The sequence below is a fragment of the Miscanthus floridulus genome, chromosome 9 (assembly GCF_019320115.1).
Source record: "Miscanthus floridulus cultivar M001 chromosome 9, ASM1932011v1, whole genome shotgun sequence".
Taxonomy (NCBI): domain Eukaryota; kingdom Viridiplantae; phylum Streptophyta; class Magnoliopsida; order Poales; family Poaceae; genus Miscanthus; species Miscanthus floridulus.
The window spans coordinates 125,348,834-125,364,880 of record NC_089588.1 but is presented as its reverse complement, the minus strand read 5'-3'; the positions used below and the strand labels follow the sequence as shown (position 1 = coordinate 125,364,880).

General features: G+C 44.7%; 1 protein-coding gene and 1 long non-coding RNA gene across 2 annotated transcripts; both read left to right on the top strand.

The window, feature by feature from the left end:
• The first annotated feature begins 720 nt into the window (after positions 1 to 720).
• On the top strand, positions 721 to 2,477 carry LOC136482874 (protein PYRICULARIA ORYZAE RESISTANCE 21-like). Its single transcript, XM_066480043.1, has 3 exons — positions 721 to 880; positions 1,377 to 1,455; positions 1,661 to 2,477. The coding sequence occupies exons 1-3, from the start codon at positions 866 to 868 to the stop codon at positions 2,089 to 2,091; spliced, it is 525 nt and encodes a 174-aa protein (XP_066336140.1). The 5' UTR covers positions 721 to 865; the 3' UTR covers positions 2,092 to 2,477.
• Positions 2,478 to 8,439: 5,962 nt separating this feature from the next.
• LOC136482873 (uncharacterized) lies at positions 8,440 to 8,866 on the top strand. The gene is made up of 2 exons (XR_010765228.1): positions 8,440 to 8,506; positions 8,583 to 8,866. It is a non-coding gene; the product is annotated as an uncharacterized lncRNA (long non-coding RNA).
• The last annotated feature ends 7,181 nt before the right edge of the window (positions 8,867 to 16,047 follow it).

The window sequence follows — 16,047 nt, the reverse complement described above, 5'->3', positions numbered from 1 at the left end:
CAACAGGCGCATAGTAGTAGGATAGAAAGGGTACGGTGAGAGCAGCAAGGCGCACAACTCAACCAACTCCGGTACAAAGGCCCCGTTTAGTTTTAAAAAGTTTTCCCAAAAAATGCTACAATAGTTATCACATCGAATCTTACGATACGTGTATGAAGCATTAAATGTAGACAAAAAAAAAACTAATTACACAGTTTGGTTGGAAATCGCGAGACGAACATTTTGAGCCTAATTAGTCCATGATTGAATACTAATTGCCAAATAAAAACGGAAATGCTACGGTACCCAAATTTCCAAATTTCACCCAACTAAACAAGGTTAAAATGAGATAAGGCCTATTAATCTCTCTGCTTGTTGTTTGCTGGTGACAATCAATCAAGCAAGCTGTCACGCACAAAACTCGATCGAGAAGCCAATGAAGTATACTTGTGCTCGAGACTTTCTCTGCTTTCCTTTTCTACCCTGTCAGTTCTATGCATGTCATTTCTCTTCATCATTTTGTCGGGGATCGGAGAAATCTGCGCCCTGTTCGCTTGGCTTATAAGCCATACTTTTTCAGCCAACAAATAGTATTTTTCTTTCATAATAAATTAGCCAACAGTACTTTCCGAACGGGACTGTGAAATGTGCAGTGCACGCCAAAAGTAAGGACAAAGGGGCCGACAAGGCCTTGGGTGACCCCACGCGTCGTCGATTGGTGGTGCCCCAAGACGAATCGCCTCTGCGTGCGCGACCTCAGCTTGGTTTGAAGACGCCGCCGCACCTCCTCCTCCTCCTCCTCCTCCTCCCTCACAGAAATTCTCCTCTCTCTCGGCAGCCACCACAGGCAAGGTGACGGAGCTTCGGGCGTATCCCATCGACCCGCATGGCGGACAAGGAGGCAAGAGGAGAGCACCCACCACCCAATGATATGAATCCTGACGCTTGCTCGTTTTGTGTCCTGTCCTTGCTGTTAGTCTTGCAGTTAATTTGCTTGCGTGATGGGTCTTGTTGATTTCTCTCTGCTCGGAAGAAAAGAAATGTTCGGTTCTGTTACTACCACCGCCGTAAGATAAGGAACACGTGCAGCCTAGGGATTTCTTCTTCTTCTTCTTTTGTTATCAATTCCTTTCTCTTGTTGGGAGCAGCAGAGTCGGCTTTTACCACGGCCAATAGTTCAAAACATAGCGTCTCCTGGTTTGAGAAGACATGCCCCTTTACAACATGTGTTAGACCGTCCGTCTCCAATGGTTGGAACTACCTCCTAGATTTAAGGTCTATGTGTTGTATCGACCTTAACAAGAACTATCGTAAAACATAACTTCCCCCATGGCCTAGCTTACTTCCAATAGCACTGCGTTTACAACCATCTATTTAATCCTTGTATCGCATCGCAGATCACCATGGTCGTCAAGGTTGACCTTGAATGCGAGAGATGCAACAAGAAGATCAGAAGGGTCCTCCACAAGATCAAAGGTCGTCACCATATATTCAGTCATTCACCAATGCAAATGCCTCTATCTGCAATCTGATAATGCCAATCTGCCATCACATGGCTGCATGAGCACCAATCACCTCTCCACTTGTTGGGCTTAATTACCTGTCAGTCGCTTTTACAACTGTTTAGCAGTTCGATCTGTGCTGATGATCATTGTTGATTGTGATTGACTGGGTTGCGCAGACAAGATGAACATCAATACTATCTCCTTTGATGAAAAGAGGAATCTCGTGACCATCTCTGGCCCGTTCGACGCCAAGAAGGTCCGTCGGAAGCTCTGCTGGGAGGCTGGCTGGATCATCAAGGGTATAGACGTCAAAGCACCCGAGGAGAAGAAGACCGAGGAGAAGAAGGACGGAGGCATTGAAAAGGAGGAGCACGGAAGAAAGACGGCTGCGGCGCCCGCGGTCAACCTCCGCCCGCTGCTGGAGAAGATGTTGGAGCGCCCCAAGGCCAGGACCCAGCCGGCCCCCTGCACCTGCTGCTGCGGCTGCAGCTGCGGCAAGCAGACCACGCAGCCGCCAGCAGCGCAGGTCGTCGTGCCCGCGCCGGCCATGGCTAAGGCGCCGTCGTTGTACTACGGCGTGCCGGTGTACAGCATCGAGGGGTGGTAATAATGAGGCGGCGACGGGCGGCTGCCGCACTACCACCACCAGCAGCAGCGGTGCGGCGAGGAGGACCCCCGACGGCGATGGCCATGGGCCATGGACAGTGACACTACCATGGCCAGTGCTGAATGGAAAGAAAAAAAAAAAAAAGAGGGATCAGAAACTCTTATTTAATTATGTTTTGTCGCGTGTGGTTGTTTATGCATGTCTGCGGTTTTTAATTTGATTGTGCCTTATCCCACAGTGCAAGCCAGTTATTAGCTCTTGATGACCTCATATTTTATTTTATTTTATCCCTTGACGCCTTCTTCTGATCAAGACCGCCTGTAATCTCCTGCTCCTGGCCATGCCGGTACATATGTGTCTGAAAGATGCTGTTTGCTGCAGTAAAATGCACTACGTACAAAAAAAAAAAAAGGTTTTTAGGGCCGGCCGGTAACCCTACGTAGGAGCGGTTTTGCCAGTCGTTCCTATGAAAAGGTGGCTAAAAATCACTGATTTGTAAAGGCTGTTCCCAGACCGTCCCTACAAATCGATTTGTAGGGGCGGCTGGTGTTATCAGCTGCCCCTACAAATTGATTTTCAGAAACCACGAAAAAAGGGGCAAAAAAATAGTAATTTTTTTTGGACCGGCAGCCACACACACCCTCACTCTATGGTTGTAGCATTTTTTCACAATATTTGCACACTTTGCGTCTCACCGGCGACCTCTCTCTCGCGTGCCATCTCCTCTACCACTACACCTCACATTCATTTGTGTCCACAATCTATTTTGATTCTCCATGTATTATACAAAACTAAGCATAAATTGATTGTTTGAGGCCCTAAACTAATTCAAATAAAAAAGTTGTCAACTACAAAGTTTTATAACTTTTCGAGATCTACAACTTTCATTTTGGTAGTTTCTCCATCCGAGGTCACTTATAAAATTTGAATTTCAAATAATAGAAATTCGAATGTTGTTTTCCATGACAAGATGGTTTCAAATGAGAAAGTTATCAACTACAAAGTTTCATAACTTTTTAAGATCTACAACTTTCATTTTTACTGTTTGTCCATCCGAGGTCGTTTAAAAATTTCAAATTTCAAATTTTTGGAAATTCAAACATAGTTTTTCTTGACAAGATGATTTCAAATCAAAAAGTTATCAACTACAAAGTTTCATAACTTATCGAGATCTAAAACTTTTATTTTGGTTGTTTCTCCATCCGAGGTCGTTTATAAAATTTAAATTTCAAATTTTAGAAATTCAAACGTAATTTTCCTTGACAAGATGATTTCAAATTAAAAATTTGTCAACTATAGAGTTTCATAACTTTCCGAGATCTACAACTTCTATTTTGATCATTTATTCATCCGACATAGTGGTAGTAAAATTGTTCACAAATGTTACATATCCCTCTTATTGTTTATGAAACTATAAGAGAGATATGTAAATTTTGTGAACAATGTTATTACCACTTTATCGGATGAAAAAAATGACCAAAATAAAACTTGTAGATCTTGATAAGTTCTGCAACTTCTATGTTCATGATTTTTTCATCTGAAATCAATTAGTGTTCCAAAATAATGTTTGGCCTTCTCTATGTGCTCCTCTAGATATTATTCCTCTTTTGCCCCTCTCTTTTTTTCTATTTTTTTGGCTGTCGTTGTTTTTTTGGGAAATTTCGACTTTTTATTTTTATTTTTTTGATATTTTTCCTTCACTAGGAGCACAAAAGAAGTAACCACAGAAAATATGAGCTCAAACAAGTGAAAGACGTGGCCTGTGGAAATTTCAGAAGACGTGCTCAAAATCGACAAAAAGCTTGTAACCACAAAAAGATGATCTTGTGACCAGTTTTTGACCAATTTAAAATTCTCCTTTGCCGGGGATGGACGGATCCGAAATTTTTTTCTGATCGATTTTGATATATGGAACGTCGAAATCGGAGTTCGTATACGAAAACTAAACCAGTTTTAAGAATTGGCTCCGAATTAGAGGACAAAACGGGAACAATAATTTCAAACAGTATTTTCAAGTAGTAAATGATCTCAACTGAAAAAGTTGTCAACTACAAAGTTTCATAACCTTTCGAGATCTACAACTTTCATTTTGATTATTTCTTCATCCAAGATCGTTTATAAAATTTGAATTTTAGTACTTACTTTTTAATATTCGGCGTTCATTTGTAGAGGCACTTTATTGTTGAGCCGCCCCTACAAATCAATTTGTAGAGGTGGCTGGATATTGAGCCGCCTCTACAAATCAATTTGTAGGGGCGGCTGGATATCCAGCTGCCCCTACAAATCGGGCCATTTGTAGGGGCGGCTGATAACACCGGCCGCCCCTACAAATTCATTTGTAAGGGCGGCTCATTTGACAATCATTTGTAGGGGCGGCTCTATCATCAGCCGCCCCTACAAAAAAATTCTTCCCATTGCTAAAAAACGTTTTTTACGTAGTGAATGCTGGGTCCATCTTAATCTTCTGATTCTGGATCGAGCTCATGTGTTGATTGTGACAGTACTATATATTCGTCTGTTGGCCGTAGAATCTGCAAACTAGCTGGTATGCTGCATACGAGATTTGAATTTATAGCCAACTATCTCATCAGCACGGGCTAACAATCTTAAAATATAGAAAATCCGTAAATGTATGGATAGTCGAGTAAATCCTTATCCCTGTCTTTCCAATTTTCGACGGGAATTGATCTGAATATTTTTTTAACATAAATAACAGGAGTTCTGCGTTTCAATTAAGATAGAAGGAGAAATGTACAAAGTACAAGAACTAACTCTTCCACACTATATATGTGGTCTGCAACGACTGTAGCCATCCCAATTAACGAAGTTATATAGCTGCAGAAGTAAGGGTGTGTTTGGTTGAGCTGTGGCTGTGGGAAAAAGCTGCTGTAGGCTGTGAGCTGTGGGAAAGCTGCTGTGGGCTGTGAGCTGTAGAAAAGCTGAAAGCTGTTTGGTTAAACAAGTATAAAATATACCTTTTATCTTTATCTCTCTTGAAACAACTATGAAAGAGCTTTTTATTCCACCAATTTCGAAAAGCAGAAAGCCAAAAGCCAAAAGCAGGGTCAAACCAGCTTTCAAAAATGAACTACGGAAAAACAGCTGCTTCTGAAAAAGCACCCTCCAAAAGCAGCCCCTTTGGTTGGGCTTTTGGCTTTTGGGGCCAAAAGCCAAAACCAAAAGCCCAACCAAACACACCCTAAGACAAGTAAGCATCATTGATGCTCTCTACCCAGGCCAATTGCCGCACCGTCATCTCATTTTTAATTCCTTCCTGCGTGCTGCACGTGAAGAGCTTTGGCGTTATGTTTCTGGTGCTTAGGTTGTTCATCAACCATGCATGCCGACTGTCCGATCGAAGTGAGCGAGCCTCGTTAGTTGCCATGCTCCAATGGTGACCGTTGTGGCTTCATTCAAGAGCTGCCTGTCCTCGACGACAATGTTTGTATGCATGCATGGTTGGCGGCACGTAGCTGTACAACATATTGGCGTGATTGATCGAGCTAGATTTTATTGTACTACTACGTAGCACCAACCAAGGAATTGATTCTGCGTGCCACAGGAATAATTCATCGAAGCTCCATCTGTGTATAACAAGAGGACCTTCCACAACCACAAGTAAGCTGTAGGGTGTGCTTCTGAATATATTCAGCCCTGTTAGCTGTCTCTGGTTTCCAGAGTCATGGATTATTGCTCCTATGTTTTTTTTTGGATAAAGAAAGGTTTATTGATTTTCAAGAGCATATACAATGCCTTCAAAACACTCCGCAACTTGCTAAAAACACCTCTACCGATTCCAAACCACTAAGAAAAAACAAAGATTAGAGAGGGGAAAAAACAAAACAACAGGAAACCAACTCATAAAAAACGCAAGAGCTTCCTAGAAAAGTTGCAAAGACCTAAAAAAAATAAGCAAAAAGGAAAGACCCCACTGGAATTACACATTGACTGGGGTGGCAGGAGCCATATGAGGGGAGAAAGCGAGCTTGTATTGTTGGAAGTGCTTGGGCTACCGATGCTTGGAAGCGCTGCTAGCTAGCTAGCCTGGTATACCCCTGCTATTTGAATACAGAACAGAGTTCGTCTCTCCCCACTATACCCTTCTGTTCTTCTTCCCTGAGATTTCCCTTCCGCCCTTCTCCAAATCCTTCCTGCTTCATAACATTATATTGTTATTATCCGTTGGGCGAAGAAGCCGTGGCGGCTCGTTCAACAGTACAAGGATACTGCGTGCTTCCCGATTCCACAGTTGAACGAAGACGTACGCGTTCACTTATCCACTGCCCATAAAAGTAGCGGCCTTAGCTTCCATTTTCACGCAGGGGCTTTCCTCCAAGTACTCCCTCCGTTTCAAATTAGAGGTCGTTTTGGTTTTTTTAATACATCATAGTTCAGACTATCGTTTAATAGAAAAATATCGGTGCCCGGCGGTAGAAACGAATTTCGGTGATTTTCGGATTTTCTCGGTGCAAAATATGCCCAAACTAACTTTGAAAAAAATAATGAAATCAGTCCAAAATTTGAACGAAAAGGACGAAATTTTGAGCGAAATCAACGGAAATCGTCCAGAATAATTGAATTAATAGACCAAAGCAGTTTTTTGGTATATTTTGTTTACAAAATCAGTTAACGTCAATTACTACTTCAAGTCTGCATTTTTGGTCAGAAAATTCAGTCTGAACCATCATTTAAGCAGTACCTACATCTGACTCTGAATCGATGAAAACAACACGGACGAAAGGGCCGACTCCTATAGTACCTGCTGCTTTTCATTCCCGCGGATTATGCCTCCGCAGCGCCATCACGGTGGTGATGTCTCTAGCTGTGCCGGCTCTCCTCTAATGGCCGGGCTCGAATCAGATTAGGAATCAGAAAGGCAGATGCGCAGGCAGAGGAACGCAGGGATGGAGTCGCAAGAGATGGAACAAGAGCCGCGCAGCCTTGCGTGCGCGATGGTCGCGTGCGTATGCCTCCGCCAGCTCCATTCCTACCCGTGCCGGAGCAAGCAGACGCAGAGCAGAGAGCCAGAGAGGAGGAGAGAAGGCTGGCGGCGGCTGAAGCTCGAGCAGGTGAGAGAAATAAAATTCGCATCAGCTAGGGTTTCAGATAGGACTTTATATAGCCAGGAATGGATAAGTGGGCTATATGGACCTTGTTGGGCAAAAAACAAATTCAAAACGGGGCGAAATTTGGAGGCCGGCATAGCAGTTTACCGGGCCTGGCCGGTAGAAACGAATTTCGCCAAAATTCGCAAATTTCGGGCCAAAATTCTGAACTACGAGATACATTCATTTTGCTATGCACTTAGATATACGTCATGTCTAGATACATAGCAAATATAATATATCTAGAAAATCAAAACAACCTACAATTTGGAACGGATTAAGTAGTAGATATAGATAAAAGACCCTTTCGGTTGGAACCACCAACTATATATAGAATGCTCCCTCGAGCTTCTTTTTTCATTCACATATAGTATAGTACAGTGTTCTTTTTTCTTTCAAGTGGATAAAGGACTGTCATCGGTCGATACAATATGGTTGGCGTGGTAGCTGTAAATCTTGTCGTGAGTGGGAGATGGTAGCCGCAACCATGTGTGGGCACGTGCATGCATGATGCATCGTCAAGACCAAACTATATATAGCATAAACGTTGTCATAAACCAATTGCCCGGCCGACGTTAGATGACAGTCTGCTGCCACAGGAACTGAAGCTCTATATACATAATAGGAGCTTCGCTGCGTTTCTTCACCTCCAATCGTTCCAGATCTCGGCAAATTGTATAAGGAGCCGTGCATAGTGGCCATCAGGCCTTATCACCACGGCCTTGACCACCTGGAGCAGGCAGAGGAGATGAAGCATGTGGCGCCCGGTCGAGGATCTGTACGGCGCCGTCATCTCTGCCGTGGGCACAACCTATGCCCGCCACCTCTACCGGAATAAGGACGCAGGTCTCAGCGACGACTTCCTACCCATGATGTTCTTTGACGCCTGCTTGCTGGTGCGGTGCATGGTTTGGTATACAGATAGGTCCTGGAAGATGGATGTTTCATTCTTTGAGCACAACTACAATGGCATCCGTCATGACAAGATTCTGCTTGACAACCAGCTCCCCTATGGTGTGGTCGGGGCCGTCCTAAACTTGAGGGTCGTTCCCTTCGACTTGAAGAAATTCATTGCTCTCTGGAAAGACTCTCTGCAGCCTTGTTATGGAAGAAGTGCCTGCTGTTGAGTTGGTTGAAGACGACGAATCACGGCAGCCGCAAGCTTGTTTCAATTCTGACTTGAATCTTTGTGAACAGAAACTCGTATACCAAGTTGGAGGTGCCCTGCCAACAAAAGTTGTATGCCTGACACAGGTAGTGACAGCAGATGAACTGAGAGATGATGAGGAATATGATGACATTGTTGACTGGTAAAGCAATAATGTTCTTCTTGCAGTACCTGCTTTTCTCTATGCTATCAACAACTATTTGAAGTTCATAATGCAGGTAAAACATCTTTTTAAGCACACCAGTGGTCAGAACTTGGTGTACTCAGTAATTTCTATACATTCCTATAGTGGTTTAAGGCAAAGATGATGCAATCTGCCTTACTTTGTATTTCTATTTTTTTCTTAGTCTGAGTTCTTTGTGTGCGGCTATGGTATGTTTGACGAAATTATGAAAATTCCCTTTCCATATAAAAATGGTTTGCTCCATATGTAAATATATCTGACATAGTTAAAGTTCATATGGTTTTGAGGCAGAACAAGGTTGGTTAGTTTACTTGTTTATCTTTAATGCTAATTGAAAAATATATGTTCTGATCGATTTTGAATTGTAAATTTAAAATTTTTTTTACGGAAAAATGATTTGTAGGGGCGACTGGTACTGTAGCCGCCCCTACAAATCGATTTGTAGAGGCGATTTGGGAACCGCCCCTATAAATCATCGATTTGTAACCACCCTTTCATAGAGGCGGCTAGCAAAACCGCCCGTACAGATGTTGACCAGCCGCCCCTGGAAATGGTTTTCTACGTAGTGAAGCAGTAGTGACAGCACCGAGGTGCCTGAGGATAACGACAAAGATACAACAGAGCTCGCCGAGATGGGCATCGACCTCACAGCCAAAGATACAACAGAGCTCGCTCAGGTGGGCATCAAGAAGAAACGCTTCTTCTTCGCCGAGCTGTCCCTCACAGAAGCACGCGCAAGCCGGCTCGTCAACATGGCGGCTCTCCTTCTATGCACCACCACCGATTTCTTCTCTGTCAAAGAGGAGGACTCTGCAGTGTGCTCGTACCTGCGCCTCCTCTGCATGATGGTGCACAGGGAGGAGGATGTGCAAGAGCTGCGAGCAAAGGGTATCCTACAAGGAGCAGGGCTCACCAACAAGGAGACGCTGGACTTCTTCACCAGGTTCCAGGGCCTGCCACACGGACTGTGCTACGCTCGCGTCTTGTATGGGATTGATACTTACAGGGTCAACAGGCGGATGCCGATCATGGTGCACACGTCTGTTTACAGGAACAAGAAAACCATCCTCACCACCTTCTCCGTTCTCAATCTAGTCGCCAGTATCTTGGGGACGCTCAAGTCCCTCTTGAAGGCCCGTTGATCTCTACCATGATGCTGTGAGCTGTTCTAGCTACCATACACCGCTTTAACCGTTAACGGTTTGTTTTGTACTTAAGAATTCCCTGTATCTGAATTCTGTTTGCAGTAAAACGTTGGCTCCATCTTATTCTTCAGATTATTATTATTATTATTATTATTATTATTATATATATACCACGATTAAAATTTGAGATTTTTTACACTAAATATAATTGTTGTGGGTAGGATATTTATAAGTTTCCACCCTAACACACATTCGGTGACTCCATTGAACTACATTCATGTTACTGAGCGGGTCATTGATTTCACATCTGACGCCAAAAGATTGAAAGATGTTTGATATCCTTCGTTATTAGTTAGTGTTACTAGATACGCTCCTACCGTCTGAGTCATCCCCCGCGTGGGCGGCTCGGACGGTGCCCAAACCCTAGCCGCCGACACCCTCACCTCCTCCCCTCCACTGTCTCACCGCCGCCGGAGCGAGCCACCGAGGGCCGTGCGGCGAGCTAGGATGGCGGCGGCAGGGCCTTGGTCGTCGCGCAGCGTGAGCCGTGAGGCGCTCGTGGCTCTCATGAGTGAGGTGAGGCCAGCAGCGCGCGTCGCGGCTGCTAGTGGAGGAGAGGGCCGCGCGTCATCAAGAAGAGGGGCGCGTGTCATCGAGGCTCTTGCGGCGCTTCAGATCTGCGCGGCGTGGTGGGGCCGAAGTAACGGAGGCATGGGCTACGTGGCGTTGGTGGTTCCCCTCCCCTTCTTCGTCTCCGTCTCCATCCGGAGTGGAATAAGCAGGGGGGAGGCCGGGGCAACGACGGGCACCACCTCTTGGTTGCGGGCTACTGTTGTTTCCCTCAGTGGGAAGTGGTGGCGGCGGCCAGATCTGGCCTCCATGGTTCGTGCCAGCGCACCCTCTGCTGGATCTGGCGTCGTTTATCCTGGATCCGGTGCCGTTGCTGTGGTCTGGATCAGATCGACGGACGGGTGGGGAACCGGTGTGCAGACAGCGGCAGTTCAGTGCCAGGGTTGCTGGAGGCCTTGTGCGGCGGGGTTGATGCTGGGTCGGCTTGGCAGGGGAGGGGGACGTTGGTTGGCTGGGCGACTAGGGCTTCTTCTGATCTTGGACCTCTTCTCCCCGCCATCTACCTTCACCCGTGCTCGGGCTGATTTTTCGTGGCAGAGTTGGCCGGGTCTGCCTGCTGCTGGCCGGCTTTGCCGATTCCGGCGAGGGCAGATTCTTCGACAGGCTTCTCCCGGAGCTTCTCCCGGTTGGCGCCCCTAGGGGCGGCGGCCGGGCAGGGCTGCTGCTGACTCCTCCCCGCATCCTACCTCCCTGGTAGGGTGGGGTCTCCGGTGGCAGCAGTGTGGAGGTTCGCATGAGGTCGGGGCGAAAGCTTGGACGATGACTTTCTGTGGATGTCGTCCCCTTCTTGGCGCCGTCCTTTTCTACCTCTCCTCCTACCGCACTGGATTTGGCAGGTGAAAACCTTCCCTCGTCGGGCAAGCTTATCGACGTTCTTGGCATCGTTTCCTTCTTGAAGGCTGGCATCGTTTCCTTCTTGAAAGCTCTGCTAGGCTATCCACCTTTCCGCTGTATCTCTTGTCGTCTACCTTGGCGCTTCTCCAAGGGTGGTGATGCTCGATACTCCAAGTAGTCTTTACTGGTTGATGTGTCTTAGTCATGTTGCTGTTAGTTGGGTCGATTCGACCAAGTTGAAGCAAGTAGTGGTGTGAGTTCGATAGTTGTTGTGTTGTTGTAACAAAGTTGTGCAGGATGAGTGAGGCACTCTCCTCAGTTGTATGGTTTTTCTGGCCTAGTTTTCCATTCAAAAAACTTTTGTTTGGGAACATTTTCCATTCAGAAAACTAGGCTGGCACTTGCCTTTTTCTTTCTTCGTCTAATAGAAATCGCGGCAAAGCTTTTACGTCCTTTCTAAAAAAAATAGTTAGTGTTCCTAGAGGCTAATTTATAGCTGCACACTGCTCGAGTGTTGCCTGCATGCCAAGGATTTTTTCTTTTCCTTCAAGCTGTTTCCACCCACTCTAATTAAACAACACAAGGGTACATTCCTCCTAAGAATCTCATACCATTTATAGTATGGTTCAGGGTAGCTGTGCATCTTGACTTGATTCGTGATGAGTGATGAGAGGTAGATGGTAGCGCCAACCATGTGGATATGTGCATGCACCAAGGCCAAAGTATAAATGTCATAAGGTTATATAGAAAGTAGCGGCGTCTGATTAAATTTTTTGGAGCAATGCTACAGCTACGTAAAAAACTTACGTGAAGTTTACGTACAACTGATGTGGCCAGCACACGTTGACACACAATTAGGTTGGTTCGCGTGATTCAAGGAGGGATGAGTGAATGTTCAGCTGACACGTCATCTTTACGTAGCATTTCTGTAGCTGTTTTACGTAGACAAAGCATCACTGAATTTTTTGATAGCTACCTTTGTGTTCCGTCCCAGTCCCAGGGTTCCTTCTACAGCTTTCAGTTCCAGTGCTACGACTACCTGGCTGGCAACTCATGCGCACATGGATATTTCAACTGTTAAAGATGTCATCTTTTTAAAGGGGCAGGCCCCTACTGATTATATTAACTTAAATAAAGGAGTCACTACTGAAGTAATGAAAAACAAAACAAGATTGAAAAAAGAAACTCTAGATCAGACCATATATATTCTCATGCCACTCTGTCGGTGGCCTGCTGGCTCTAGATCAGACCATATATATTTCTACCGCACAGACAAATTCATTGGCTTAGATGAACTTCGTGTCAGTGAGAGTGGTTGTTGCCCCTCCAGTTCGGTAGCAAAATATATATTTAATATGCCTAGGGGATTGCTAATTTATAGTGGCAGCTAGCTACGCGCTGCTGCAGTGTTGCCTGCCAATAATGTAATGCATTTTTTCAGCTGTTTCTTCGTCAAGCTGCACGTAATTAAACAACGACTTGGTGCACGTTGTATCATAACGATGTCATACAATGTAATCTAGTTTTGGACTTTTGGTGCTATAGCCTTTGTGCCCGGCTGTCTGCTCAAAGCTAAATACTGTATATACTACTAGTACCCGGCCCTATGGTTCCTCTTTTTTATTCAGGTTTTTAGATGATCACATGCTTCGACTTCCTAACATGCGCTCTTGCTTTTTTGATACAACGTCGCCTGTAGCGATTATTTCGGGTCAATGACACTACGTAAAAAACGATTTTTAGCAACGGTTCAATTTTTTTGTAGGGGCGGCTGGTGATGGAGCCGCCCCTACAGTTGCGTGCTCGGGTTCCCAGACACCAGCCGCCCCTACAAATGGAACAGCAGGGGCGGCTGGTGTTACGAGCCGCCCCTACAAATGAGTCTGATTTGTAGGGGCGGCTCAATCACCAGCCGCCCCTAAAAATTCTATTTGTAGGGGCGGCTGGTGATTGAGCCGCCCCTACAAATGGCCCCGTAGAAAGCAATTGAGGTTGAATCTCCTACTAAGAAGAATTAAATGTTCTGCTATATCTCTGATAAATGAATTGAATGAATATGGAATATGCAGTTAATAAGTGGATTATGAAAATCCATATAATTCCTGAAAAATATAAATCGCAACATATGAAAATTAAATCTCATACAAGTATTATGAATTGAAGTCTAAGGTAGAATATATTCATGAATGAATATTTAAGTCTCAAGAAGAGCATGTCCTAGAAGGAAGAGTCATCAAATGACTTTGTAGTGAATAACACTATCTCATTATGTATATCACATAATAATCTCTCATGTGGTACCGAATATCTCTCATAGAAGAAAAATGTTATTCACCGAAAATGAGAACATCCTTGAAGGAGTTAATCCATGAAGGATTTACCAGTCGATTTCTGAATAAACACCATTAATCCCTAAAGTGAATATAGACCCGAGAGAAAGCAAATGACGAATCATAAACATCATGAAGGTGTCATACAAACACTCAGAAAGTGTATATATGTAAAGCTAGCGATGAAGTATTGATATCCTCTAAATACCATAGAAGGTATAAGAATAATGGTGATTTTGGTAATTGAATTATCCCCTAAATGTCAAATGCAAGACTGGATTATTATTTAGTGGACAATTAAAATCCTGAAGATTTGTAGAACATATAATTTGAAAATCCACTAAGAAAGAATAATAAGTATTGAAACTCAAGTACAAGTTTGATACACTATCTAAAAGATATTGAATATTAACTTATTTACCCCCATAATCCTTTGAAAGGATTTATTACCCTGAAGGATAAAATTTATTTATTTTGCACAACTAATAAGTGGTCCACCAAGCATATTGCTCTTCTTTATACCCATATTATAATTCATAGAAAAATGATGAGCCAACTTTTGAAATGATATAATATTGTGGTACTGCATACCATTAATTAAGCACATAATTATGAAAGTGCAATTTGAGCAATGACGTTAAAAGTATGGCTTTATGAGGGGGAGCATATTTGATTGAATCTACCTTGAAGGTAAATCACTACAATTACAAATATCAAGTAGAACGTGTTTGCTAAGACACTGAAGTTCATGCATAATCATGAAGATGAATATCTATTCATGAAGAGTAGAATATCCAGAAGAATACATGACCAAGAAGGTTAAATGTTGTACTCTTTTTCCTTATGTGAGTTTTTACTTGAAGTTTTTTCACACAAGGTTATTAATGAGACAACATGTGCAATGCAATTAACGAATGATATGTACTCTTTTCTCCAAGAACCATTTTTTCCCCATTGTATTTTTGGATGGAGTTTTTAATGAGCCATGCGTATATCGTGGTAATCGCCCAAGGGGAGTGTTGTAAAACATACGGATTCTATCCTAGAAGGAAAGGAGGAGGAGGAATCCTAATTCTAACCCATTCGTATGTGGGCTCTTACCAAACTCTTAGTCTTAGTAGGACTATTATAATTACCAATATTCAAATGAATAAAGAATAGTCTTCCTATCTCTTGTGTTTTTGTGTTCACTTTCATCTACTATATTTACATTGAGAGACGGAGAGGAAAAGGTCCTAACTGCTGGCAACGTGTTTAATAACAACGTTGACCCCCAATGTAACTAACGGACCAGATTCTCTATCCATTCTAGCATATCACTAGAATGTGGCGTCCATGGACCAGCTTCTCACCAGTCACCAGGCAGCAGCTTCCTTATTTTTGTTTCTCAGCTCCTTTATCCCCACCACATGTTTTCTCTCAACTCTATTCCCTACCTCCTATCACCATGGACCCGTATACCTAGATTTAGCTTTCCTATCACCAAGCTTGTGTTTTCTCCTTGTTGGTGTTTCGAACCACCGCTAGTAAATTTGTGATTGCGCGTCTGACCCGGATAGTGTGCTCGGAGGACACAAAGATTTATACTAGTTCGAGCAGAATATCCCTGTCCAATTCGCTGCTGCTCATGTTACCGGCATTGGTTTGCAGTTGGGGTTACAAACGGGCGAGAGAGGGAGCAGGTCCCAAGTCTCTGGTGAAGGGGTCGAATGGGGTTGAGTCTGGTTGTCAAAGTGTCAAGCCATCCCCTTTCGCGGGGCATCCTGCTTCCCCTTTTATAGATAAAGGGGAAGGCGCAGGTTACACGAGAGAGAGAGAGAGAGAGAGAGAGAGAGAGAGAAAGCGGGGAGAAAGAAAGCCTCCGGGGTCGCGGCGTCCTTCATCTCCTTTACGCGGGTCCCGCTGGTCCTATAGACAACGATGGGAACCGCTGCACGTCGTGACCCTGTTCATCATTGGCGCCATACGTAGGCGCCGTCAACCGGTTGTGGCATTCCACTTGGTCCTAGCGGACAGCATGGTCAGTAGATACCCCCATCAGGAGTCGTATGGGGTTAGGTAGCACAGCGCCAGCACGTTTGGCACTGTTAGTGATTTGAGTTCTCTGGGATGGCCTATCGTGGCCGCAGGTCACGTCAGGACACACCCACTTCCTTTTCTTATGTCAGAAGTTTGACCTTGGACTCATTCTCTTAGATTCATAGCAGTTGGAGGCAGTATAGGCCTCATCGAGCGAGGAGGAGTCCCCCGTCGAGGGGTCTAGCGAGGTGCAGTCCATGCCCGAGGGGTCGGGCGAGATAGAGCCCACGTCTCTAGGATCAGGTGAGACAGAGCCCGTGTCCACGGGATCGGGCGAGACAGAGCCTACGCCCGAGGGGTCGGGTGAGACCGAAACCGCGCCTTCAGGGTTGCGCACGACGAAACCCGCGTCCTCAGGGTCAGGCGGCACAGAGCTCGCGCCCCCCAGGGTCGGGCGAGATCGACATACGCCCTTGACCACTTGGGCGAGTTGGCATTCACGGCCATTAGCTCCCTTCTTTCGGGGATCCCTAATACTGAT